The sequence below is a fragment of the Sceloporus occidentalis genome, unplaced genomic scaffold (assembly GCF_023333645.1).
Source record: "Sceloporus occidentalis isolate IW3139 unplaced genomic scaffold, rSceOcc1.0.p SCAF_17, whole genome shotgun sequence".
NCBI classification, from domain to species: Eukaryota; Metazoa; Chordata; class Lepidosauria; order Squamata; family Phrynosomatidae; genus Sceloporus; species Sceloporus occidentalis.
Genome location: NW_028316997.1, coordinates 16,363,880 through 16,391,047, shown reverse-complemented (window position 1 = coordinate 16,391,047; position 27,168 = coordinate 16,363,880). Strand labels below are relative to the sequence as shown.

The window sequence follows — 27,168 nt, the reverse complement described above, 5'->3', positions numbered from 1 at the left end:
TTAAGTAAGGCAGTTACAATCCTTGATTGGCCATTTGAATTTTGCATGTCGGGCAATACCTATGGGCAGGATTTTCATTCAGAGTTTGTCTAGAGCTACTTCGGGCGTAAAGTTTGCGCATCATTTTATACGGCTTTCGGCAGCTATGAGAGCTGATTTGGAGGTTTGGGATGTGTTTTTAGAACATTTCAACGGCAAGGTGTTTTTTCGTAGGGAGTCAGTGTCCGCTGAGGAGCTGGAGCTTTATACCGATGCTTCTGGGAGCATTGGTTTTGGGGCGTACTTCAGGGGCCATTGGTGCGCGGAACGTTGGCCTGATTCCTGGAGGGACAGTTCGCTCATGCGCAATTTAGCGTTTTTGGAGTTCTTTCCTTTGGTGGTTGCCTTGACCTTATGGGGCGATTTGTTTCGAGATAAGAGAGTGGTATTTTTCTCGGATAATATGGCGGTGGTTCACGCAGTTAATCGGCTGTCGGCTTCATCTATGGCTCTGGTTCGGTTATTAAGAAAATTTGTTCTGCTCTGTATGTCTCTTAACCTGGTGTTTCTGGCTGAGCATGTTCCTGGTTTCTTAAATGTTATAGCGGACTCCCTATCTCATTTTCAGTGGGAACAGTTCCGCGAGGTGGCGCTAAGGGGCTCAGGTCTGGTCTGTCTAGACGAGATGTGGCAATTAGGGACGAGTTGCTTGCTGGAGGTGTGAAGGCATCATTGGCACCGGTAACGTGGTCCGCTTATGGTAAGGTCTGGGAGGAATGGGACAGGATGGTTTCCTGTGTTGGTTCTGTTAGTTCGGAGGCGGAACAGCTGGATGTGTTGCTGTGGTTTTTGTTTGATTTGGTCTCGAAAGGGGCTTCACCTGCGGCCCTGGGGCGGAATATGTCGGCTTTGGCGTTTTTGTTCAAACTTAAGGGTTGAAAGGATCATACTAAGGAATTTTTGGTCCGCCAGGCTTTGAAAGGATTTCGGAGGCAGGTTGGTGTTGGGGACACTACTCTTCTGGTTTCTGTTCAGGTGTTGCAGAAAGTGTTGGATGTTTCACCCAAGGTGTGTTACTCGGTTTATGAATCCAGGTTTTTCGGACTGGCATTCATTCTGTGCTTTCCGGATTGGAGAGCTGGTGACTAGGAGTCGGGCAGGAGGTGGCGGACTCCAACGGTCTGATGTGGTAGTCAGTGAGGAGATGGTGTCTATTCGTTTACGGCGGTCCAATACGGATGCGCTTGGCAAAGGATGTAATATCGTACTGTATCCATGGCTTGGGTCAGTGCTGTGTCCAGTTCAGGGTTGTTCTGAATTTTTAGCATGTCGACCTGATGTGGTTGGACCTCTGCTACTGCATGAGGACGGGACAGCTTTGTCCCGGTATAAATTTTTACGGATATTTCGTATTTGTTTGGAACGTGTGGGGCTGGATCCACGACAATTTGGCACTCACTCTTTTCGTATTGGGGCTGCTACGGAAGCAGCCCGTCTGGGTTTTAGTGATGATCTGGTCAAAAAATTGGGGCGTTGGGAGTCAGTAAGGTTTCGGTCGTATATTAGGCCGGAAGGACTGTTATGAGCAGTGATCTGCTGGTTTGTTTAATTTTGTTTTAGTTTTCCAGGTTTGGTGGCATGGATCCTGGGTCATTCATACATCTTCTGGGCTGGTCAGAGAGCCGCAGTTCGTACAACGGGTCAACAACTGGGCTTTCCGGAGGATCGTCTGTTACTACGATGGTTTGGCCTTCGTGGTGCGGGTTGGAATGACGTGTGTGCGGAACTTTGGCGTCTCCTACGGGTGGAACGGGTTCTGGACATTGTTTTGTTTCATGCGGGAGGTAACGATTTTGGTGTGGTTCCCCAGCGGGAATTGGTCTGGCGCATGAAGAGGGATGTGGAGAGGTTAAGGGATTTGGTTCCCGGGGTTTTAATTTTATGGTCGGAAATAGTTCCGAGGTTGCATTGGCGATACGCTCGTGATGCGGTTGTTTGCTCGGTGTAAGGGTAAAGTGAATAAGCTCATGGCGAGCTTTATCAGGCGATGCGGTGGCCTGGTAATACGGCAGTGGGAGTTGGAGTCCCTGTTGCCTGGTTATTTTCGTTAAGATGGTGTCCACTTGACTGATGTGGGCCTGGATTTTCTGAATTTGGGTTTTCAGGACGCGTTAACCCAAGCTTTGTTTTTTCAGTGTGGTGGGGCTCAGACGGCTTGAGGGGGTCAAGGTCTGGCCTGTGGCGGGGATAGTTGAGGATTATTGTTTAGTACGGTGGTTTTTATGGTTTGGTTTACTAATTTGACTTGGTTCAAGTTAGTTTGGTAGGTTTCGAGCTGGCCTGTGGCTCAGAACCTGGGGTGGTGTAGGGGTGTCTCGGTATGCCCCTGCATTGGTGGTTTGGTTAAGTTGGTGGTGGAGGGGTGTCTCGGTATGCCCCTGCATTGGTGGTTTGGTTAAATTGGTGGTGTAGGGGTGTCTTGGTATGCCCCTACATGGTTATAATTTGGTTAAACCGTCTGGTAGGGGTGTCTGGGTATGCCCCTATTGTGGTCAATGTGTTAATGTGGAGGCACCTGGTATGTGTTGGTGCCATTGTTATACGGTTAATGTATTTGTTATGGGAGGTCATTGTCATTGTTAATAAAAGGGAAATCTGTTATTTATGTTCTGATCGTGGTGGCCTGTTTTGACAATGACCTTTAAATATTGTATAAGTTCATAAAGCTGTGGAAATTATATTTGCACCCAATAAAGTGTGTGTGTCATTATTGGGTATGGGGTACAGTCATCCTGGGCACAAACTCAACTATGAGCTTGTCATGCTACTGTGGAGCATGATCCTTTCACCTGTTTTGTAGGCAACAGAGTCCAGAGCTCCTTATATGCATATTATACACTATATACAGACATTGAATTGAAGCATATACCATATAGACAAAAGTATTGGGACACACCTCTTAATTATTGAATTCAGGTGTTTCAATCAGACCCATTGCTACAGGTGTATAAAAATCAAGCACCTGGCCATGCAGTCTGCATTTACAAACATTTGTGAAAAAATGGGTCAATCTGAAGAGCTTGGTGAATTCAAGCATGGCACTGTGATAGGATGCCATCTTTGCAGTAAGACGGTTTGTGAAATAGCATCCCTGCTAGATATTCCACGGTCAACTGGAAGAGGTATTATTGGAAAGCGGAAGCGTTTAGAAACAGCAGTGCTGAGGCGCATGGTGCGTATAAGTCTTTCATACCTGAAGTGTTCCAAACTCCCACTGGCATTAATATCAACACAAAAACTGTGTGGTGGGAGCTTCATGAAATGGGTTTCCATGCCCGAGCAGCTGCATGCAAGCCTCACATCACCAAATACAATTCCACCACTGGACTTTGGAGCAATGGAAATGGAGCAATGGAAAGGTGTTCTGTGGAGTAATGAATCACGCTTCTCTGCTTGGTGTCTGATGGGTGAGTCTGGGTTTGGCGGATGCCAGGAGTACGTTATCTGCTTGACTGCATTGTGCCAACTGTAAAGAAGGGAAATCTTAATGCTTCCGCATACGAAGACATTTTGGACAATGCTATGCTTCCAACTTTGTGGGAATAGTTTGGGGAAGGCCCTTTTCTATTCCAGCAGGACTGTGCCCCAGCGCACAAAGCAGGGTCCATAAAGACATGGTTGGATGAGTTTGGCGTGAAAGAAGTTGACTGGCCTGCAGAGCCCTGACCTCAACCCCATCAAACACCTTTGGGACGAACTGGAACGGAGATTGGGAGCCAGGCCTTCTTGTCCAACATCAGTGCCTGACCTCACAAACGCTCTACTGGATGAATGGAGAAATATTCATACAGAAACATTCCACAATCCTGTGGAAAGCCTTCCCTCAAGTTTGTAATATGCTATAGCTGCAAAGTGGGGGACCAGCTACAGATTAATGTCTATGTATTTAGAATGCAATGCCATAAAAGTCCCTGTTAGTGTAATGGTCAGGTGTGCCAATACTTTTGTCCATATAGTGTAGTTCATTGTTTCCACTTTAAATACATTTGTCAGCTTCATATGATAAGTGAGCCATCTACTAAATCGTTTTTTCAAGCTGTCTTATGTATTTACAATTCAATCATCCAAAATAAGATAAAGATGCCACTCACTTTGCACCTCTGAGATCCAGATCCTGAGTTACAGTTTGCCTCACTGCAGCTGACCCAAAATATAAAGCTGTATCTTCTGCTAAAACCCCACACTCCGTACATGTCTTTCCTCCTTCCGTGGATAGCCAGGAATCTGATTTCATTTCCTCACTGTCAAATCGTTCCTTCAGAAATGTCTGTAACACAGAGCAACATACAATTCAGTCCTGTCTAGATTAGCTTTATTCTAAATATGTCATATTTTTTGTATACTTGTTACGGGTGTCATCAAAAACACACAGAAATACTCAAAGGCAGATAGAAATAGACCACATGCAGATATACATATCCATAAAAAACTATATTGACCTTTCAGCAGGAGCACATACATTGATGTTTAGAAACCAATATTCCTTGGTATACATACCTTCAGAGCTTGTGAGAGGTAACAGTTGGGGCCAGAGTATCCTGGATCACAGATACATTGCTCCTTCAAGCAATCTCCATGTCCCTTACAATTGTCTAAACACCCTGGTCCAATGTAGAAGTTGTCTATTGCCCACTGCATATCTGAATACTTCTGGTAAAACCTAAATCTGACAGAACTGGAAAGAATATCATGTAGAATTATTTAGAGTAAGCATTGCAGAACCAAATTTACATATATGTTAACCTGAGTTAATTAGAAGATACTAATTTGTAAAGCCAATAAGCTTTTGCTGTAATTACAACCAATGGAAACGTGTATTCATTCAAACACAACTAAGATGTTACCTTAAATGTTACACCATGATTATGAGCCTATGATAGTGTTCTTTGGGGCATGAAACACTTTAAACGATTGTCTTTCTATCTGTATACCTCATTTTCAGCAATTTACAGCTTAACAGTCTTATGGTATTTTTGTACTAGATGGTGGTTTTACTGTCCCTGGATTTCTTCTTTGTTAGACCATGTATTATACACAAAATTAAAATGACGATAACCACTTACTTGCCAATAAGGTTATAAGGAAGCGGATAGATGACTCTTTTCCACCCTTTAGCTGGAAAGAAAACGGATGGCTGTGACACACCACCAGAGCACTTTGGATCAGCAGGTAAGCATTGTGGCACTAAGTAACTCCAGCTCACACCAAAATCAGTGGAGTACTCTATATGCACTTGGTTTTGCACAATCTTCTCTGGGTTCCGGCAGCCAACGGCGATCTGATGTGACAATTAACAGGTACAATCACATCTTTGGGTCTAGCAATGACTTACTACAGCAATCTAGCTGTATATGAATTAGTAAAATAAGAAAACATTATTATCAATTTATGGATAGTACACAGCAGGGACAATCAGTAGTTTGATAGTAAGTATTCTTGTTTTGCTTTTTTGTTTTAAAATCTTAGAGAAATTATAGTGCTAATGGGTAATAAAACAATATATTTCACAAAAAGGGAGTTACTATAGAGAGGAATAATCTATTTATTCTCATGGTCTAAGTATTAAGCAGTTATGTACACAAAGTAAACATTCAGGTAAATATTAATGTATCTGTATTAATTTGCACTCTAAATTGATTATATAATTAATGCCTTCTCCTTGTTCCTCCTGTTGTCCTGTGGGCTGGTTGAGGCTTTCTTAAAATGCTAATTATAACTTACAGATGTGATTACAAACACGTACATTTTTTATACTAGTTTAAAAACAAAACTGCAAAACCAAAAAATACATAATACAAGTTTTGGGGACTAACTTTGAACTGCATGATCCAGCCTTCTGCAGGTGTAAGATCGTGAGTAACTGTATTCACTTCTCGCCCATCATGGCTTCCGCAAATCATAACTCCATCTGAAGAATCGCAGAATCTCTCTATACTGCAGTCATCGTGGAACAGCCAGTGTTCGCTTACTTGCAATTAAAAAAGCAATTGCTTGTGAGTGAATACAGTGATTATCAAAAGGAAACCATGCCTAAAGTTCTTCACAATAGACTTGTGCAAAAAATATTGGGATATTTTTTTTTTGCTTCATATTTAGTTTTCAGACAACTAGAGGTGCAGAAACACTTCTTGAATCCATCTGCAATATTCTGGCCTCTAAGAGTACTTCCGCAAAAGGGCGGAGCCACTGTGATCCCAGCATGATCACCACCCTTTGGCAGAAGGGGCCTGGTTAAAGGAGCTGATACCAGGAGTAGGGGACAAAGAAAGAGGAAAGAAGAAAGAAGAACAAGAATAGGCAAGAGAAGAAGCTTAGCTGTGAAAAAAAGATACTGAAGCATTTAGCAGAGAAGGTAGGGAGACACTGAGAGTGAGCATGAGAGAGTGAGTAAGTGTGAGAAAGCATGAGAAAAGTGTGAGTTTGAGTGACAGTGAAAAAGCAACAAAATCTAAACAAATATTTGGAGCCCCTTGTTTTCAGACATTTGTATGAATTAACAAAACTGGCAAATTTTGTTAAAATATAAATTCATACCAATCCACATCCACAAGAATCAACGTTAAAGTACAGTTTAATGTCCCAGAGAGCTTTTCTAAAGTTGATATATACATTATTGACTTTATGCATTATTCAAATTGCACTACAGACCTGAAAAGAGAATTGGTAAACATTTTCACATGACAATTTGGTGGAAGGTTACAGACGGAAGCAATGCAGATTTACTTTAAGTGTTTTTTTTTTTTTATTCACTTACCTTATGAAGAAGCAGCAGCTCTTTGACTCTGACCATTCGTGCCACTGGTGACAGGTTCAAGCAGCCAATCAGGTTTCATCATTGAAATCAATAGGAGTGCTTTCCATGCTTGTGCATGGGGGGAGGTGAGGGGATCTTGTAAGACCCCCATGCCATTCACAGACCCAGAGGTGACTAGCAGTGGACATATAATGTCTTAGCAAATGTGTTCAGCTTGACAGACCTCTTGCACAGCCAATAGCTGGGAGTGGAGAAGGGGCAAATGCATATAAGGGAATTCTGCAGAATCCACCCATGCATTAGCAAAGGGGACACTACCATTTAAAGAGGCCACTCAGCTATCATACGCATTACGGTGGATGGCTGTTGTGTCCTTTTAAAGATACCATGCCACATTGAAAAGAAAAAAGTTATCTCTAATGTTTTGCTTGGCTGTCACATTGATTTAGGGAGATTTGCATGGCCATGTCTCTGTTTAAGAAAGCTTTGTGTTGCCTTCAGAAATATAAATCAGAAAGGCATACCATAAAATGTATTAAACATAGTGTCCCCAGGCACTGTGTAAATTGCACACTTTTTAATATAAATAATATAATATAAATAATATAATTTAAAAAGTAATTTTTGTGATTGATTTGATAATGCCGAGTTGGAGAAATTGTCCCAGAGGAAAATAATGGATTTGTTATGCTTCCCCTGACTCCAGGGGAACTAAGGGGGAACTCCTTCAAATCTTGTGCTGTTTTTGTTTTTTAAAATAGTTCTAGATTTTGCATAATATGTTTTCAGGAATATGCATATAGGCCGTTTGTATGTGTTTTAGCTCTGTTATCTTAGCCCAGTCTACCATTCACAACAGAATGATTCACCCAGCAATGACTTATGAGAGTTTGTGGATGATTGGACTTCATTAGCATTGCCGTAAAGAACCAGCTCACTGCGGTGTTTGACCAGGGAAAGTCCAAAATATCACATGGTTGACAACAATGTCAGCCTCCAGGAGTTAAAGGATGTTTATTGGAAAACAATGAGAAAACCCTAGGTTTTTGTCACTGCTAACCTACATTACTGTATACAACATTGCATTTTATGTTCAAAATATTTTTTTCTGTTACTTTGCTCTTTAATTTATTTTGATAAATTAAATGTGAACAAGAGACATATCCTGCCCACAGTCAAAATAAACTAGAGACACAAAAAGGAGAATTGGTAAACCTGTTTATATGGCAGACCATACTTTAAAAAGTATTCTTGTTAAAAGCATACTGTGGCCTCATCTACAAAGCTTTGTGTGGCCCTCATCCTGATCTAAAGAGCTTGAATGGCTCTCATCCTGATCTAGGGTGCTTGACATTCATACTGATATAGCATCAAGAACTAAAACAATAGCAGGTACAAAACATATTCTAAAATACTCTAAATATTAAAAGCTAATAATAACAGCAAATAATAGTAGTTGGAAGAACACTAATAATGCATTCAACAACTATACCTGAAGTTCTCTCTTCACCAAAAATCTCAAACGATATCCTTCCTGTGGGTCCTGCATCAGCAGGTGTGCGCTCGTGTTGTGGAAGTAGGGCCCCGCTGAATGTATCTAACATTACTGTGCTCTGATCTGCAGAGCCAGATACCAATACGTTGTCAATGGCCCAGTCATTCTGCTCCAACCCATCGTGTTTGGGCTGCCACCAACGGAATCTGGTCCCCACAGTTTTAGCACTAGGTGGCAACAAAATGTTCACAAATCTGAAAAAAACGTGAAGAAAATGTTTATAATGTATTTTAAGAAATAATGTTTAAAATGTGCTTGCTTGTACATAGATACATACCCTGGCTTCCTGTAATCTTCATAGAAAATTTCCATTAGAAGGTGCCAACTAATGCCTCCATTCACAGAAAACTCTAGGAGAACACCTTGGTTTCGGCTGTGAGGGGTTATCAGACAACCATACATGAAATAAAACTGAATAAATTCTGCGCTGGTGAGATTTAGGTCCACAGAGACTAACATACGGGTGCATCCCTGGGGAGAAAAAAGACATTACATTCAGCAACAGCAAAATTTACAAAACACTGCATGTTCTTACATACAGTCATCTATCACTAATTGTTGCTGTGAACTCCAACCACTATTATACTCAACAAACAGCTGGGGGTTGTAGTCTGCAGCAGCTAAAACACTGCATATTGCCTCCCCGGGCTGTTACAGCTCGCATTGAGTTTCTGCCATAAAACTAACACTAACTCCAAATGTCATCGTGTAATCACATATGTATTCACTAATTTACACATGCGTCTTGTATTATTGCACTCATACAACTAAACTAATCACATACAAAGGTTGTGTTTGTATTTTTTTTGCCTGTAGGAACACTACTTCATGAAATGGTTTTCATTATGTTCCTAACCTTTTCCCAACACAAAGAGTTTCCTTCCGGCAACTCTACTTTGTTTATTTAATTTACGGTATATTGCGCCTGAATGCATCAGCTTTCTTGGGATTTTTTACATTTTCTTTTTTAACTTCTTTACAGAAAGTAGTGACTATACACTGTCCTATGTACCCATTTCCACTCACAGGTTGTTCAGTATTCAATTTTTGGAGGTAAATTGTATACCGACACACTGCTTTCTGATCCATAATGATGGGGGTCTTTAGCTGAGCTTGGTAGATTTTATTGGGCCAGCACAGAGAAATATAGACACATGCATTTTCAGGACCTGAGAAATCTCTTCTTCTTTATAAGAGGTCTCCTTCTTCAATTAAAAGCTCATAAAGTTCTACTTCTTTTTCTATGTTTGCCCAATAAAAGGTATCATCTTTAACTACAGACCCACTGTTGGCTAAATCATTTTTCCTTCATATTTATACATGTATATTGTATATTTATTTTAATAGTTATCACTTATATTTTTTTCCTATTTATTTCTAAAAATATTTCCTCAAAAACAGAATGAATATTTATTGACAATGTCAATCAAAAAATCACAGTGACAACAATTAGACTTACCCCACTGAAATGAAGAGCCATCCCTGATGCTACAGCCCCACACACGGTGCTGAGCTTCCCACCATTTACAGTCAGCCAGTTCTGGCTGGCCGGAGCTCGGTTAAACATGTCCTTCAGTTGAGTTGGTAAAAACACCTCTGGCTCATCGCAGTACATGCCACCCCAGTAGTCATCACACCTATAAATCAGCAATATTACATGTCAGCATATGTTTACAGGAATAGGGAGATCAAAAAGAAGACATGGTCTGCAAATATACAACAGTGAGTTATGTGCAAGTCAAAGAGCTCCCAAGAACAGATATTTGTTGTGTATAACTGTTTAATGGTAAGTCTTCATTGCAGTAAAACAGACCATGTAAATAATCTGTTATACTTACACACAGTTCCCTTGTACACATCGTCCATGGCCACTGCACATGTCCACACATCCATCTCCAATGTAAACATTATCAATAGCCCAGGTTTGCTGCTTTTCAAAAGGAGATGGTTGGTTCCATCGGAATCGAGTAGCTTGAGATCTTTGGGGAGAAAATATACATATTGTGATAAGTGAACAACTTAAACTGTGAATACGTTCATGATCTAGGATAGGTTTTGGAGTATGGCCATCATGCAGCCAGGTGTAGCAATCATCTTCTCTTTCAAAAGGAGAGTAATGTATTAACTTTGGGAGTAAGATACCTCCCAGGGAGGTGGGGGCTCTTTATTACCCTGTCCTGAAGAGGAAAGGATGGGTTTAAGACACTGTAGAGCTGAGTTACAAAGGACAATGAAGTCCAGTGAATAGAAGGTGGTAAGTGGCTTAGCTGCCCACTCTGTTAACTGAGGCTACAAAGTGAGCCAGGCAACATGGAAGCATTGTTAGTTATTTTTGTGAATGGTATATTTCATTTATTAAAGCATTTTAAATGGAAGTGGAAGACTGTGTTGTCTGTGTCCCTGTGCCTTAGCGCCTGTCAGACATACCAAAAGGAGACACTGGGAGCCTTAGTGGTTCATCTTATCCCAGGTAGTCTATAATAAACAGTATATTATCATGCAATACTAGATCATTTATCAGTTAGTTATTATATAAAGATGGCTTGAAAATGACACTATAACTGGTATATATTTTTATTTCTATAGGGCCTCTCTTTTACAGAAAGAATACGAATGATCTGATCAGCACTTAACAAGACGTGTTTTATTTCTCAGTGTCATAGATAGCAATTCTTGCAAAATTAGTTTGAGAAATAAAGGAGACCATTTTCTTGTATCTTCCAAATTTAGTTATTTGTTTACTTATAAAGTCTGCTTTTGTTTTAGTTTTAATAAAATAATAATAATAATTAAATATAACGATGAAAGGCAGTATCAGCAGCCTTAAAACTATCATATTAAAGTAAGTTCTGTTTTATTAAAGTTGTACAGGTATATTTATATAGGTAAAACATATTTGTGGAAGAAATATGTATAATATCGCCAAGCTTAGATCAGGTAATACAGGTTTGACCTATTGGTGGCAGTGTTTAGCCTGGTTAAACACAAAAGGAGAATAAAGGAATGTTGAAATATACAGTAAGACAGCAAATAATCTAAACAAGTTTCATACACTAACTCAAATTGAACTAAAAATCAGAGCAACAATTATCTCTACATTATCATATTGCATGATAAAAACTGAAATACAAAGGATTGTAAGATTACAACTTCTAAAATTAACATTTGGGGTAGGATCCTGAAAATAATGCTGTGAACGTCTTGACACCTGCTTGTAAGCAGTGTCAACCAATTGTCCAAAACTTAATAAAATGTATTTTGCCGAGTATGTCCTGTTTGCGTGAAAGGTTTTCTACTGTGACTTATATTGGTCAAATGAAATGATTTTTTACAATTTTACATAATTTACAGTGTTTTGAAGCTGGGTGCCTTTTTGAACCCTCATTAAGAATTTGGACATTTGTTGAAGTGGTTTGCCATAAAGTGTTTCAAGACATGTCCAATGGACCTTTTAAAAGTAGAGGTGGGCAAAAGTAAAGGATAATGTCCTTGTGTGTAGTAGGGCCTTGTACAACTACGGTTCTGTCCCATTGAAAAGATGGCTCTAAATCATCAGAATGTTTACAACATTCCTTCTGTGTTTGAGGCAAAATGGGTTAATAACAAATGGATAGAACTGTCCTATAGAATTGTTACAGCCACTGTCATTAAACAGATTGGTGAGTCAGTACTAGAACCACGAGATGCTAGGTAGGGGATATATTCTACAATTAATGAATGAATGGTTTAGTGTCAAAGACATTTTGAGGAAGAAATGGTTAAACCCATACAGACAATATCTTTGCATTGTTCTGTACAAAATTGTTTAAAATTTCAGTAAACCATCATGCAAAAACTTTCCATTCTATCTTAAAGGAGGAATATCTGTGTTTTGTAAAACTTGTTGTTAAGGAAACACAAATGTCCTCAAATCAACCTGGAGATCTCAATCGTTTGTAAAAGAGGATTATGAGAGGCATCTACGCCCTACTAATTCACTCATATTGAAAGCACTGCTATTTTTGTATCTGTCCTGTTTGTTGTAAAGATAGTTCCGTAAGCAGATGGGATTGTAGAAATAATTGCTCTAAGTGCAGACACAGAACAAACCCAAACCCAATAAACCTAACTCCAGTTGGCAGTTTGTTTAGTAAAACGTTTCCAATTTTTCAAGCTGCTTCCCAGCTTCGTATTTGAAGTAGTGTTTACCTAAACACAACAAGCACTAAATAATTGTTATGGGGTATTTTTCATTTAAAGGGATATAGCAACAACACAATAAGTTTTTCGTACCACAATCCATTATGATATTGAAAACAGGAAGATCTATGTACTTTTATAAATTATTTAGTCAATTAATATACAGACTGGTAAGTCTGTATAAAAAATAAAGCTGATTATTACACAATGAGATCTGGGAGTGGTCTATAGGCTGTTACTATGTGATTTCTTAGACATTGAAAGTGCACTCAAGTTATCTGACTTGCTATATGCCCACCGATCATGTGATTAACTACAGGAATCAAAAAAAAAAAAAAAAAAAATATATATATATACCTGGTGTATGGAGGCAGAGGCAAGGTGAACCTGGTCCACTTGTTAAAGGTGTCAGATACAAGGACCCTCTGAAGCTGATATTTATTGCATTCCACATTGGTTGGTAGGCAGTCTTTAAGAACTGGATTCCATGACAGTCCTAGATCCACCGAATATTCCAATTCAATGGCTATAATAAAAGATATAAAACAAGGTTTTAATTAAACATATTGAAAATGAACGTAACTCACAGTTTTCACTTGCGTTGAAAGACTTTACTTTAGCTGTTGGATGGCAACAACCTAATGACTCTTTTTACTACTATACCGTATAACTTATTTTGCATGATTTTCAAAATCACTTAATTATTGTAAATCTTGGATTTCCTTTATGTGAAATCTGAACTACTTATTTCACATTCCCTTTCCTAATATTACAACCACCTGCCATTGTTGCATTTTTAAAAATTATCTGATAACTGGTGAAAATATGACCAAATTCACATACGGTACATTGAAGTACAAAGACATATACTATGTCCCAAAAATATGTGGACACCTGACCCTCACACCTATATGTGCTGATTGGAAATCCCATTCCAAAAAGGTCCCCTCTTCTTTGTGGTTGTAACAGCATCCACTCTTCTGGGAAGACTTTGGAGTGTGTAGGCAAGTATGTGTGCCCATTTAGCAAAAAGAATGTTTGTGAGGTTAGGTACTTATGTTGGATGGGGAGGTCTGGCTTACAATTGGCATTCCATTTTATCCCAAAAGTACCTAAGTTCCTCCGCACCAAACTCGTCAAACCATATCTTTGTTAACCTTGCTTTATGCACAGAGGCACAGTTATACTGGAACAGGAAAGGGCCATCCTCAAACTGGTGCCACAAAATTGGAAGCGTACAATTGTCTCCGCAAAACATTCTCCTGGCATCCACCAAACCCAGATTAATTTGTCAGACTTCCAGATAGTGAAGCCTACTTCATCAATCCAGAGAACGTTTCCATTACTCCAGTGAGTCCTGTGGTGGTGTGCTAGACATTGATCATAGTGATCTTTGGCTTGTGTGCAACTGCTTGGCTATAGAAACCCATTCTCATGAAACTCACAACGCTTGTGTTGATTTTGCTTTCAGAGGCAGTTTGCAACTCTGTAGTCAGTAATGTTGCAGTAGGCAGGCAATTTTTATGTGATACACACTTCAGCAGCCCTGCTCTGTGACCATGCGTGGTCCACAGTTTCGTGGATGAGCTGTTGTTACTCCTAGACTATAGACTATCCTAGAGGACAGGCGACTTTTAGATGATGTGGGCTTCAGCACTCAGCAGCCCCACTCTGTGACTATGCATAGTCTACCATTTTGTGGCTGAGCTGTTGTTACTCCTAGACTGCATATATACTGTATATATTGTTCTGATCTACAAGCAGTCTTACCATAACATGAGTCAGTAACAGAGCAAGATGCAGCAAAATCCATCTGTATGTATGAGTCCTCATTTACAACAATGTCTGTGGTCACCACATAACGAGTGCTAGCCTTCTCTATGAAGACCAGGGCATCGCCAGTAGATCCACACACTGACATTTTAGTGCCACCTGGATGGAGAAGCCACTTTCGATAGTCTAGACTTGTAAAGTCATCTTCCAAAACGGTGTTTCCAGAGATATTCCCACCAATAAGGATCTGTAGGATAAGAATATATTGTATGACTTGAAAACTTGGGCTGAAAAGCGCAGTTTTGTATGTTTGCTTATCTTACTGAAAACATGCAAAATTATCAGAAAATGATAACAGAAAATCAAGACAAAACAGGTGTATTATGATTCATCACATCATTGTTTCATTTCTACACTTAATTACATGTCTTTTAACATTTCAATGTGTTTTCTCTTTTGTCAGGAGTTAAACGTAGATATGGGCCAAAAAATACAGAACACGTTGAGCATTTGAAATTTCCTCTTTCTTAACCTATTTTTATGAAACTTCTATTATTAAAATTGTCTAGCCTGTCTTTTCTACTCTATTCCATGCATGTAACCTGCTGGCTTCTATTAATTTTTTACTGTGGATGTAGGAAATTGGCTAGTTGAGGGTGAGCAGTAACTTAATTTAAAGTGCTACACATGCACAACCTGAAGATTCTGTGCATTGTCATGTCATGCCTCCTTGATAGAACTCATAGTGGATCTCCGTGTCCCCTCTGCTTGCTATTGACTTCTCTATTACATCCTGCTGCATCATGCTGTGTTAACCTGGCATTCTACATGAATGAAATGCACATCATTGTTTACTAACTGTAGTTAATCTCTTCAAGTAAATACACAAACTGACTTAAATTGAAGTAGTATGAAGTAACTGAAATCAATTGTCTTCTGTGAGACTGTCTGAAGATTTTTTTTATTGTGTGTAAAAAAAACCCCAGTTATTTCTTACTTGATCAATGACCCAAGGGCCGTAGAAATGCCCATTCTCAGATGGCTGCCACCAGCGGAGGCGGGTAGAACCTGAACGTGCCTTCAATGGGATTTCCAGTGCAACATAACGGCCCACATTACTGGAGTTGCTGAAGAGAAACTCCTGCAGAACGCTCCACGACAGCCCTCCATCCAGTGAGTACTGCAGAAGGACAGGCTGACTTCTGGGGTCTGGAACTGCTTTTCCACAGCCTAACCGCATGAAAAACTGCACAAATCTAAAAGGGGTTGATATAACATAATTGAAGCAGTATCCTCAGACAGATATAGCAGCTTTCTACATTTTGTTAAAAAAAATGCCACTTAGCCCACTAAAACACCAAAACACAAGTCAAAACGTTTCGGCTTAACTTTCCGCGTCATTTTTTTTTTCTAATTCATATCATAATAATTATTTTTTTCTAATATTTATTACTATTTTCACTGCCAATTCAAACTCTCCTATGTAAAAATTCACTTCTCAACAGAGACAAATTATTGACGGTACAAGTAGTAGTTATTGTTAGGAGTGACTAGCTTCTCAGAAAAATCATGAAAAGAAAATGTATCTTTCCTGTTGCTAATTTTGCAAGATACCATTCAGTTTACTGTTACTGAGAAACAAATGTGTGTTTAATCTTCTAAAGTGACATAGTTACATAGTTATATAGGCTGAAAAAAGACATGCGTCCATCAAGTTCAGCCTTTCCTATATCTGTTAATTTGTTGCTGTTGATCCAAAAGAAGGAAAAAACATCTGAGGTCCAGAAAGTTTAGGTAACTTTACATTATTCTTCCCTTTTGGACCAATAAAGGGTATCAGATTTCAGTTTATTTAGGGTAATAAATACAAAAAAAAATCTTACCTTGCTAGGGATAAATCCAGGTCTCGAGTCATGAGCATTCTCAAACCTTCTTCATTGAAAAACAGGTTATTTCCACTGGATAAAATTCCACATTTCCTAGAAGGCTTTCCACCGCTGACCAAAAGAAATCTATCAGATTCTAACTGGCCTGAGTGGACAGAGCATACAATAACGGGCGATGTGAGACCTATGGTACATTAATACTGATAAGACTCTTGTCTCAACAACCATATAAAATCCTCAACATTGTTTGCTATGAACATCACGCTAGCATTATTTAAGCAATAAATGTATCTTGGTAAAGCTTGTCCAGGCCTGGATCACTAGAAATATGTTGCAAAAAACCAGAATGTTGCAGAATCTTGTAATACCTTTTTTATTGGACTAACAGTATTTAAAATAATAGACGAGCTTTCGGGAGTCCTCCCTTTATCAAGTCAAAAGCATTTCTGACCAAGAAATATGTTGGAACTAGACAGAATATATTTGGTTAACATACTTTGCAGAATCAGTGTTGAACTAAAATGACTTCCAAGCCTTCAGTACTTATCAACGCAATCAATGATTAACCTAGCACTGGGGTCCAGCTTTAAACACATGAGATGGTGGCCTGGTCCATGTGTAGTTTATATTGCTAACACCAGATCACTCCAGACAAAGCTAAGAAAGGCTAATAAAAATAACATGGAGCAGACATATTAGTACTGTGATAAGAGTGGATTGATAAACAAATTCTTGGAATATACACCATGCAAATTTAAATTACTTTAAAAGCAGTCTCTCCATTACTAACACCTCTGAAAAAAGATAAGTAATTCATAGTAATCAAACATCGTAATAGTAGTAATAGTAATCAAGAAGTCTTGTTTAAGTTATCATTGTAGTAGCTGATATTAACTTCTGATGCATTCGTTTCATAGAAAAACACATACCTTCAAAATCATCCTTTAGAAAGTCTGGGTTCTTAGTGCTGATTTTACATGTTGGACCGGAATAGCCTGGGTCACAGATACATTTGGTCCCATTGATACAACTTCCATGGCCATTACACATCTCTTCGCACTGGGGCCCAATATATACATTATCAATGGCCCATGTGACCGGCTGCATCACGGTTGGGTAAAATCCCTGGTACCACCTAAATCGAACAGAACTGCAAAGACAGAAAATAGAAAAACTTTTAACTAACTCAAAATGACATCACTATTAAGTAAAATCAGCAGAGTATATTAGAGATATAGAGACTTTTAAGGAGTACTTTTTTCTCTCTTAGTTTTTACATTGTTGTCATAAAACAATAAAGACTTACTTTTGAAGAAGAGCCTGTGTTTTTTCCATAGAAAATCAATTTCTGAACTAATGTATTATGTAAAAGACTAAAATAAATCAACAATATATACACTGAATGGAAGCCAACATTATATTAGATATTAGGAAACAAAAGCTATAGTAACATGAAGATATTTGTAATACAGACTGCTGACAAAAAAATAACCTTAAATGTATCAGACCACTGCATTTCATGTTAAACGACTATGGTGTTTATTTACCAAATAAAACATTGTAGATGAGGTGACATGAAATTATAATGAATGCATTATGTAGGACCAACCACCACAAGTTTTTCTTGCAAGAAGGGTCAACCCTATGATATGACATTTTAAATCACAGTTTTATTACTAGTGATACAAAGTATAACCCATAATATGCAAGAGTAATGATAAAAGTATGTTGACTTACCCACAGAGGTGGAGTTTCCCAAAGCTGATAACTTCCCTTCTCCATCCTTGCATGGTCCCAGCATAATATGTGCTACTGGGATGGTGCTCGGTGTTGCACAAGGAGCTGATGTGACTGCTGCTGTAGCACAGAGGGAGAAGCAGGTGCCAAGTAGCACCAAAATCCCGCGAGAATTCCAGCCTCACTGGATCAGCAGAAGAGCTGTCAGTTGTGCACCCTACATTGATCTGAGTAGCATAAAATAATATCTCTCAAGATAATGGAACATACACTGAGCTTACATATAATCAGTGAGATGACTTTCAAAATATTTGAAACACTTCAGTTACTGTGAGTACACCTAGCACCACTTGTATAAAATAACAATAGCAACAGCACTCTTTTTACCTTTGCTCAGACCTTACCAAAATAAATGTAACTAATTAAAATATTGGCCAATTCATATTTTCCTTGATTAGATTGGTTATTTCTAAGGAAAATGTTTTATAGTACAAGGAGAATGCACTGAAAATGCATGTCAAAAGTACTTTGGTACTTTGTGAGAAAGGAATTAAATAAGAGATTTTCTTAAACAAAGCCATATTCGGTTTGAACAATGATAACGTAACCTCTATTTCATGTTCCCCCTAATACGAATACACAAGTCTAGTATTAATAATGACCACATGAGTTACAGAGACTTATAGGAAAGTGATGCAATGATCCAACCTCAAACTGGAGAATGGTGTTCTCATCAACATACAGATCCCTTGTGGTGATGGAATGTTCTCCAACTTCATTTGAAACAAATACCATTGCTGAATCTTCCTCCCTGATAATGAATAGAGAGTTGTTGAATGAATTCAATTTAGCAGGACAAGCAAATGATCACAAACATATAATGAATCTATCAAAATTAATGCATAAACAGTTTTAGAAGTCTCTAAGACCTTTCTTGAAGATAAGTAGCAAACAATACTTACGGTGCTCCCTTTGAAGAGTAGGGGCAATAGAGACCAATATTGCCACCAGGATAGAAAATCCAGTTATCTTCCTTTGGGCCAAGATCAAATGTATCCAGAAGGATTGCAGGATCATTAAAGGCATTCCCGTCAATGACAAAGTCTTCTAAAATCCATATCTCATCTTTTTTACCTATGGAAGATAGCATATATTTGCAACAGAAATGACAATAAAAGAAGTGCCCAAAAATAAGGACGTCCTTCAAAGCTGCTAAATTGAAAAAACCCATCAGCCTTAAGATATATATAATGTATATACCATTATGGTAAGGTTGCCAAAGTCTGAATCTCGTAGCATTGGCTTGTGCTGCATGTGGCAAAGGAACACTGACAAATAATACATCTGTGGTTTGGGTAAAATAGAATTCATCCATCAGGTGCCATGTAATTCCTCCACTGACGGAGTACTGGAGGAGAATCGAGTGGGACCTCTCTGGGGTGCCTGCAACACAAAAACAGTTCATCATTTGGAAGATATTCTATACACTGAAAAATTGTATGATGCATTAACATAATCCATTTTACTTTAAAATAATTCATAGCACTTCGACACATAAGAATCAAACAGCTCTATGTTATGTTAAATGTGGATTGTTCAGTTTGGATTAGTCTGAATAATCAACTATTTTTCTTCAAAGGGATATTTTCTACAAATCCAAACCATTGCGTTTGCATGGTAAATATGGTGTATGTAAGGACACGTTTGTGACCTTTTAAATGACAGCCACAGAGGGATGCACTGTATGTACACCACTCTGTATTACACACTTAGCAATACTAATGAGCTTCTCTTGCAAGATAGGCCGAACTGGCCTTGGAATAATTTACAATGAATGTAGGAAAATCTCAATCTCTCAGATTTAGCTATGCATTCTACAAGGGCAGCTTGGTACTCCTTTCAGAATGTTTTCTTCAGTAGTTAGGGAGTCTGTGAAACAAAATTTCTCAAAACTGACTTGGAATTTTGCACATGCAGAAAAAAAGAATCACAGAAATGATTAGGAATGTACAGCAAATTATTTTAGCACACATCACTTACCTTTTGTAATAAATTTAAATGAGAATTGAATGTATAATGCATGCACACAGTCGAGATCTCTTGAGATAATCATCCGTAATCCTTCCTGGAAATACAGAATACACATTTTTAGCATTTTACATATGAACAGCTTAATCCTATACTGACATTGTGTAGGGATCAGGTTTGGGCTATAAACTCAGTTTATTAGACTTTTCTAATGAATACCTCATTGCTTATCATGTTCATCATGTAACAAGTTACTTTGACATTTCCAAGGTTACAGAAGCATTACCGTTTTGCAACATAAACCGGCAATCATAGTATACAATATATAGTTTAACAATAACGTACCCCTTTAAAGATCAGCACGGTTCCTGATTTCATGGTTTCTCCATTCAGGTTTCCTCTCTCTGCCCCGTACACCTCAGGCCAGAGGTCAATATGAAGGTTACTATTGAAATCATCTTTCAGAATGGAGGGTAAAGGAACAATAGGGACGCAATATGGGCCTCCATAGCCCCGATCACATCTAAAACAAACAACATTTTAATATGGTGATCATACGTGTCACTAGAAATCTGTAGGAAGAGGTTGGAAGCAATTATATATAACCAGTGCTATTGCGGATTACAGTGGATTATGAAGTAATATTTGGACCTAATAGGATTTTAGTTTCTCTTCACTGCTCAGTGCTCTGCTCTCGTCATGTGCACCACCTTCCTGACTTATACACTAACACTATATGCAAACATATACATTCAGTCTAACACTATACGCTGACACTCAAATATAATACTTATAACCCTGTATACTGACACACACTCATTTTAATCAGGCATAGGATTGGACATGGTTCATGTCGGACATTTTTACAGTTGCTGAGCCCACCTGCTGATTAAGGTATCCCAGGCAGCTGCTTTGGCTGCCTAGTACTAAGACTGGCCATGAATATAACATACAATCCTCCATACAGTGTACCTCTAGACTATACCTGGTGCTAACATTAGGTGCTGATCTTCTCCTGTATTTGTATTTAAAATGCAAAGGCAGGAGATTTTTGAATTCTACTCCACATAAATAAATATTTGGTAAAACCCTGTTTGTACATTTTCACATTCCACTTTTGGAAACTTATTCTTTCATAACTTATTATTTCTTATGGAAATATATTCTTCAATAAGACAGCTGGTTGCTTTAATGATTGTGCCACTTTTACCACTCTGTGACAGAAACGCTCTAAATATGACCATTATGGGGCCTTATCACCATAGAAACCACCAGGATGGTTAAATGAATAAGATCATTTTGGTAGCTTTAGTAATAACACGATTTTTCTATACGGCCCACATCACTTTATATTCCTAACTCCTATTATATTTATACCAACAATGATGTTTCTCACTATGAAAATTTTACTAAGCTTAAGAAAGCTTGTTAACATTTCCATAACATCATGAAGAAAGGAAGAAAGGGCTACCTTGTCTTGTTGTTGTAGCCACTGCATCTGTGAAAACTGGGTTAAAAAGTAAAGTATTTTCTTTTACTCACACACAACGGCCTGAATCACATAAGCCGTGGCCTGAACACATCCAAGGACATCCTGATGAAAGTACAACATTATCAATGGCCCAGGCATCACCTCCATGGCCATAATTATTTTGGATCCATCGGAAGCGTGTCCTTGGGGATCTACCACAAATGAACAATAAATAGAAATTGAATAAATACATATACTGTATTATCTGGTCTCTATAAAATATGTTTTGTTGCAAAGTCAAGAACATAAAAAAAAAAACATGCCACTGGTCCAAACCTATTTTGTTTTGGTAAATTACATCATCATGTAAGCAGATAAAGCCAGCAGCAAGTGAACAAAGAAATAGGTTGACCAGAGTGGACAATGGTGGTGAGTAACACAATAAGTTAGGGAGACAGATAAAAATGACCAACAATAAAAAAGTTATATAAGCTTTCAGATCTCAGAGGTATCTTCTACTATTATGACTCCCCTTTCCTTGGGTTAATACATCTACATCCATATTTTTATTCCAGTTAAAATTTGATTTGTTCTCTCTTTGCCAGAAAAGCATTTTAATCATTATGAGCACGGCTCACAAAATGTAATAATATAATGTGCAAAATAGAAGGACTTACACTGTTGAAGGCGGAAGGTAGACAGTAATTCTTCTCCAGCTCTGGAACCTTTCAGGTGAGTACACAGAGCTTTCTGTATAATGCAGACAGCCAATGCTAGGCGGTACACATTCTTCTGTAACTTGTTGCCAGTCTCTTCCGTTATTCAGAGAGTACTGAAGCTGAACCGTGTGAGAGTCACTAGATGACTTACTGCATCCCATGTTCAACTCAAATTGCAGAGAAGAGGAAGCCATTACATGAAAGTCCCATGTCTCAGCATAGTGGGGTTTCCCTATAAAAAAGTACATCGATACATAGATAGTGACTGCAGAAAAGAACAAATTATCTGTCTTTTTTGAATCTTGTTTACTTTTTTGGGATAATATCCATATCCTTTCTTGAACTCCTTTACTGTGTCTAAATGAATGAATGAACCTACATTTTATCTAACTTAAAGTAAAATATTGAAAACTAAAAGCTGAATAGGTACCTGTAGCGTTCCTAGAATAGCTGACTAGGAAAAAATAAGATGACTAATAAGTTAGTGGATTTGTACGATATTTCTTTAAAATTGATATTCGCTCACACATCGCAAAATAGCAAAAATCTACCTACAGCTCAAATGGGAGAATCAAAAATCTAATAATCGTCTTCTTTGCATGCTCTGTAGCTTGCAAATCAAGCAATAAGAGCCTGGAGCTGCCTCTCTAGTCTGCTTATTTTCCCCTAGTCAGGCATTCTAGGAAGGATACAGGTACCTATTCAGTTTTTTGTTTATATCCCTCAGGGAAGTTTTTCTGTCCTTCAATATTTTATTTTGAGTTAAATACAGGTTAAGTTTTATATAATATTAAATTAAACATTTAAGCAGTCATTAGTTCTGAGATTTAATTCCCCCATTCTCTACATGAGGTCCTGGCAGTATTTTGTTCTTATAAATCAATAAATAAAAATGAATTACTAGCTTGAATACCAATCCTATTTAATAATTAAATCAAGTTAGATATTTAGAAAATATTCAATTTCTTGATGTATGTTGCTCAATGCATATGTCTAATATATACCTAGCACCGTGGCTCTATTTAGACTTCACATAAAATATCATTTTTTTGACTTTGACTTTTTTGTGTCCAATACCAGTGGGCCTCTCTTTTGATACCCATGCTGTAAATAAGCTGAACAACAGAACACTTGAGAGAAATGTGGTATAGGGCATATATTAACTTTTTAGCTCAATACTGTCGACTGAATTGTTGCACATGTGTACAGTGTAGCCACGCAGACTTTTACATATCCATGGCAGCAGTCAACTCACTTTTTCTAAACCCTATTTGCCACAGTGCAAACCATTTCTTTACAGAAGCTATAACGTAACAATGAGAAAGATAAATGATTTAACATAGCATAAGCAGTTGCTAATGCCTGATTATTTAATGCGCCCTCCACAACAGAATTATATATATCTATATCACAACTCATACTATATATATATATATATCAAAACTCATACTTTCCTATTATAACTACTTTCTTTATATTGGCTGAATCCCAATATCCCAGGCTTGGATCAATTTGTTGTTATAACACATACCTGTACTTTCACTGAACACAAGGGCAGTATCCCGAGACAGGCAGTCAACATCTACCTGACCACCCTGTATTCTGTACCAGTTGGCTTGCAGATCTACAGAATCGTCAAACTTGTCCTGAAATCCAGAACGTGAACTGTCATTCATCCCAATCAGGACATCATCAAGGGCCCATTGTGCCGACAGTTCTCCTAGAAAAAAGAAAGGCAACAGAGAGTAGTATCACGATATGTCAAATCATTGATGCAAATTACAAATAAATCGGTAATAAATGAACATCATAAGCGGGTCCAGGCATATTATTGTTCAAATAAATTCTGTGCGCCACATAAAACAATACATTCAGGACATGGCAATTTACAGCTGACAAGATGCATATCTCCTATAGGGCAATATGTTCATGAATATTTCAGTACTTTTATTCTTCAGGCTTTTTGAGATAGATCTATTGTCAAGTTCATATATGCAACAACCATACCTAGAATTCTAAAAAGGAAACTCACGCGGTATTGTGTCATATGCTTTCATTTCACAACACAGAGCATTTTTCGCATAATTTTACGCTGATCTCCTTTTTATTTATGGATTCATCTTACCTCTCTGTGGCTGCCACCATCGGAATGCTGTAGCAGGGGTTTTGGCATCTTGGGGTAAGTCTATAGAAATTATTTGTGGCTCTAAATACGACATGAAATCCAGTTCCCGCAGCAGATTCCAACTGATCCCATTGTCATTTGTATATTGGACAACAATGCCTGAGTTTCAGAAAAACATTATTAGACACACACACACACACACATACAATCTGATTGTGTCACATTAAAGCTAGCCTATCGCTAGCCTATCGTAGAATGTCCAGCAGTGCTGTAGCAGAATATTTAGAAATCCATTAAATATGGCCAGGTTTATTGTATATTATTTGCCTTTTTTTTAACCTCTGTAGTAAACGAAGCATACTTAGAATGGACCCAGACAGAGGTAAATGTGCACCTTATAAAAGATATTATTAAAGTTTGCAAAGAAGAAATGTGTTCTACATTTGTAACCTTTTCAGAAAACATTCTACATTGATGTGTTCATCCAGTTTCAAGTAAATCACGGGTGGACAGAAAGGTAACCACCTGGTTTTACACAATAAATAATACAGAAAAGTTAACAGTAAACTAAACTATAGAAAGCTAATGTATTTAATGTTAGATTAACTAGAAAAAATAAAATGCATGTTCATTTCAGAAGTGTGTCCTGTAGATAGTTTTGGGATGAGTGGCGTGCCTTGCTAGAATGGGATTGTTTTTGCTTGAGTTCCTTGATGTTAAGATTGATTTTGGGATATATAACTTGGCATTATATACCTTGACAAGCACAATATTTATCCAGAACTGTTTGGAGGGACAAATAAACATCCAAACCTCAATGACATTGCTACTGCCTAATTGTAAAGTGCAAAACACAAATTCGAATGGTGGTTTTGCCCTAATATCCACAAGTTTTACAGCATCTTGGGCACCCACATCTTCCTTGGGACATTTCCTCAACCAATTAACCTAAACCTTAATCCTGACATCCATCACAGAGCTTTGCGGAATGTTCCCCACAAGAGGATTGAATCAAAATTATATAATTTATATCATAAATATATATTCAACCTTGAAATGGTGTCAATTTTAAAATGATAATCTTCAGTATGCATTAGCAGTGTCCTATTTCAAGAACAAGGTGGTAGGCAGAAATACTATTCTGGAAACCAGAATATTTTGTGTACTAACTGAGATCTTTAGTTTTACTCCTACAAAGTAAAAGTAATTAGTTACTGAATAGAATGCATTGACATGCAATACATTATCCACAGTTAGGGGTGAAAGTCAGTTGTTTTGAAGTCGTTAATAATACATTATTATCCTTGGTTAATGAACAATATAAATCAAAAATATATTGCACTCATTTGTCAATTTACATGTAGGTTTGGTGACCCTTGGGCTTTACTTAATTATGTAGGCACCGTACATCTAATTAGCTTGCCGGATACACAGAAATAGAAACACCTCTATTTACTTTTTCACTCAAAAAAATCACATGGTCACATACGGGACAAGATGTATTATGATATAAAAAAGTGTAGTCATGGTTCAAACTAGACTTGTGCATTCGTCTTCGGGCGAACATGAAAACGAACACGAAGAGTGCGTTTTCGTGTTCGTTCCGAAGACATGAAGAAGAGAAGACAGTGCCGGTAAAACGTAGGCGAAGACGAAGACTCACACACGAAGAATCTTCGCCTTCGTCTACTATTCTCCCCGGTCCCTTCCCCATCTAACTTACCTTATCTTCACGGCATCGCGGGAGTTGACTGAAGTGGAAATCCGCAGGTTCGTCGTCAGGGGTTACAGGGCAGTGTGAGTGAGCCTATTGGTCACCTGCAGGGTCTTCCTCTGGCATCAACCAATTGGTTGATGCCAGAGGAAGACCCTGCAGGTGACCAATAGGGCTCACTCGCACGGCCTTTTTAACTCCTGATTTCCGCTCCCGTTAACCCCTGCGATGCTGCGTTGGATAACGGGAGCAGAAATCCGTAGGGTAAAGGGCTGTGCAAGCGACCAATAGGCTCACTCGCACGGCCCTTTACCACTAGTTGCTAGGCAGAAAAAAAAAATCAACCTGGGACCCTGCTGCAACAGTTAAAAGTCCGTGCCAGCGACCAACAAAGTCGCCGGTACGGACATTTAACTGACACAGCAGGGACACCAGTGGTCTCCCCGCTGTGTCAGTTAAATGTCAGTGCCAGCGACCAACAAAGTCGCCGGTACGGACATTTAACTTAGCATAAATAACTTACTATAACTTCGGACACAATGCTGCCCTCTGTTGGTTTTACATTAAGTAGCATATGCTTGAAATCCAAAGTTATTATGCTACTCAGTGTAAAACCAACAGAGGGCAGCATTCTGTCCGAAGATATATTAGCCATATGTGGCAGTGTGTTCATTTTCATTTATTAATTATTTAAATAAAATATATCCCCATGATCCGCTGGTCTCCCCGCTGCAACAGTTAAATGTCCGCACTCGCGGACATTAATTCTGTCGAACTTGAAAACTCTTTTTTTCTATTTATTTTGGGTTTTTTTTGTATTAAACTGTTAGACGAAAGCATCATGGGAATGTATTTTATTTGAATAAATGCAAATGAGCTCACTGCCACAGATGGCTAATATATGTTCGGACAGAATGCTGCCCTCTGTTGGTTTTACATTAAGTTGCATAATAATGCATTCTGTCTGAACATATATTAGCCATATATGTTCGGACAGAATGCTGCCCTCTGTTGGTTTTACATTAAGTAGCATTGTTCCATATGCTTGAAATCCAGTTATTTATTATGCTACTTAATGTAAAACCAACAGAGGGCAGCATTCTGTCCGAAGACATATGGCTAATATATGTTCGGACAGAATGCTGCCCTCTGTTGGTTTTACATTAAGTAGCATTGTTCCATATGCTT

The 27,168-nt window shown here is 38.3% G+C and overlaps 1 protein-coding gene across 1 annotated transcript in view; it reads right to left on the bottom strand.

Annotated features, from left to right (window-relative positions):
* LOC149302902 (reelin-like) overlaps positions 1-27,168 on the bottom strand; it is a 172,798-nt gene that overhangs the window by 17,073 nt on the left and 128,557 nt on the right. Inside the window, exons 35-57 of the mRNA XM_089482100.1 lie at positions 24,267-24,425; positions 23,673-23,861; positions 22,100-22,373; positions 21,494-21,634; positions 20,297-20,474; positions 19,964-20,048; positions 19,184-19,366; positions 18,886-19,057; positions 18,632-18,734; positions 17,924-18,150; positions 17,116-17,336; positions 16,184-16,331; positions 15,298-15,556; positions 14,298-14,547; positions 12,885-13,053; positions 10,187-10,327; positions 9,808-9,985; positions 8,626-8,819; positions 8,286-8,542; positions 5,853-6,007; positions 5,103-5,317; positions 4,537-4,714; positions 4,131-4,306 (exon numbers count right to left, since the gene is read on the bottom strand). Coding sequence (XP_089338226.1) covers positions 4,131-4,306; positions 4,537-4,714; positions 5,103-5,317; positions 5,853-6,007; positions 8,286-8,542; positions 8,626-8,819; positions 9,808-9,985; positions 10,187-10,327; positions 12,885-13,053; positions 14,298-14,547; positions 15,298-15,556; positions 16,184-16,331; positions 17,116-17,336; positions 17,924-18,150; positions 18,632-18,734; positions 18,886-19,057; positions 19,184-19,366; positions 19,964-20,048; positions 20,297-20,474; positions 21,494-21,634; positions 22,100-22,373; positions 23,673-23,861; positions 24,267-24,425 — 4,252 coding nt within the window. The remainder of the gene's footprint in view (positions 1-4,130; positions 4,307-4,536; positions 4,715-5,102; positions 5,318-5,852; positions 6,008-8,285; positions 8,543-8,625; positions 8,820-9,807; positions 9,986-10,186; positions 10,328-12,884; positions 13,054-14,297; positions 14,548-15,297; positions 15,557-16,183; positions 16,332-17,115; positions 17,337-17,923; positions 18,151-18,631; positions 18,735-18,885; positions 19,058-19,183; positions 19,367-19,963; positions 20,049-20,296; positions 20,475-21,493; positions 21,635-22,099; positions 22,374-23,672; positions 23,862-24,266; positions 24,426-27,168) is intronic.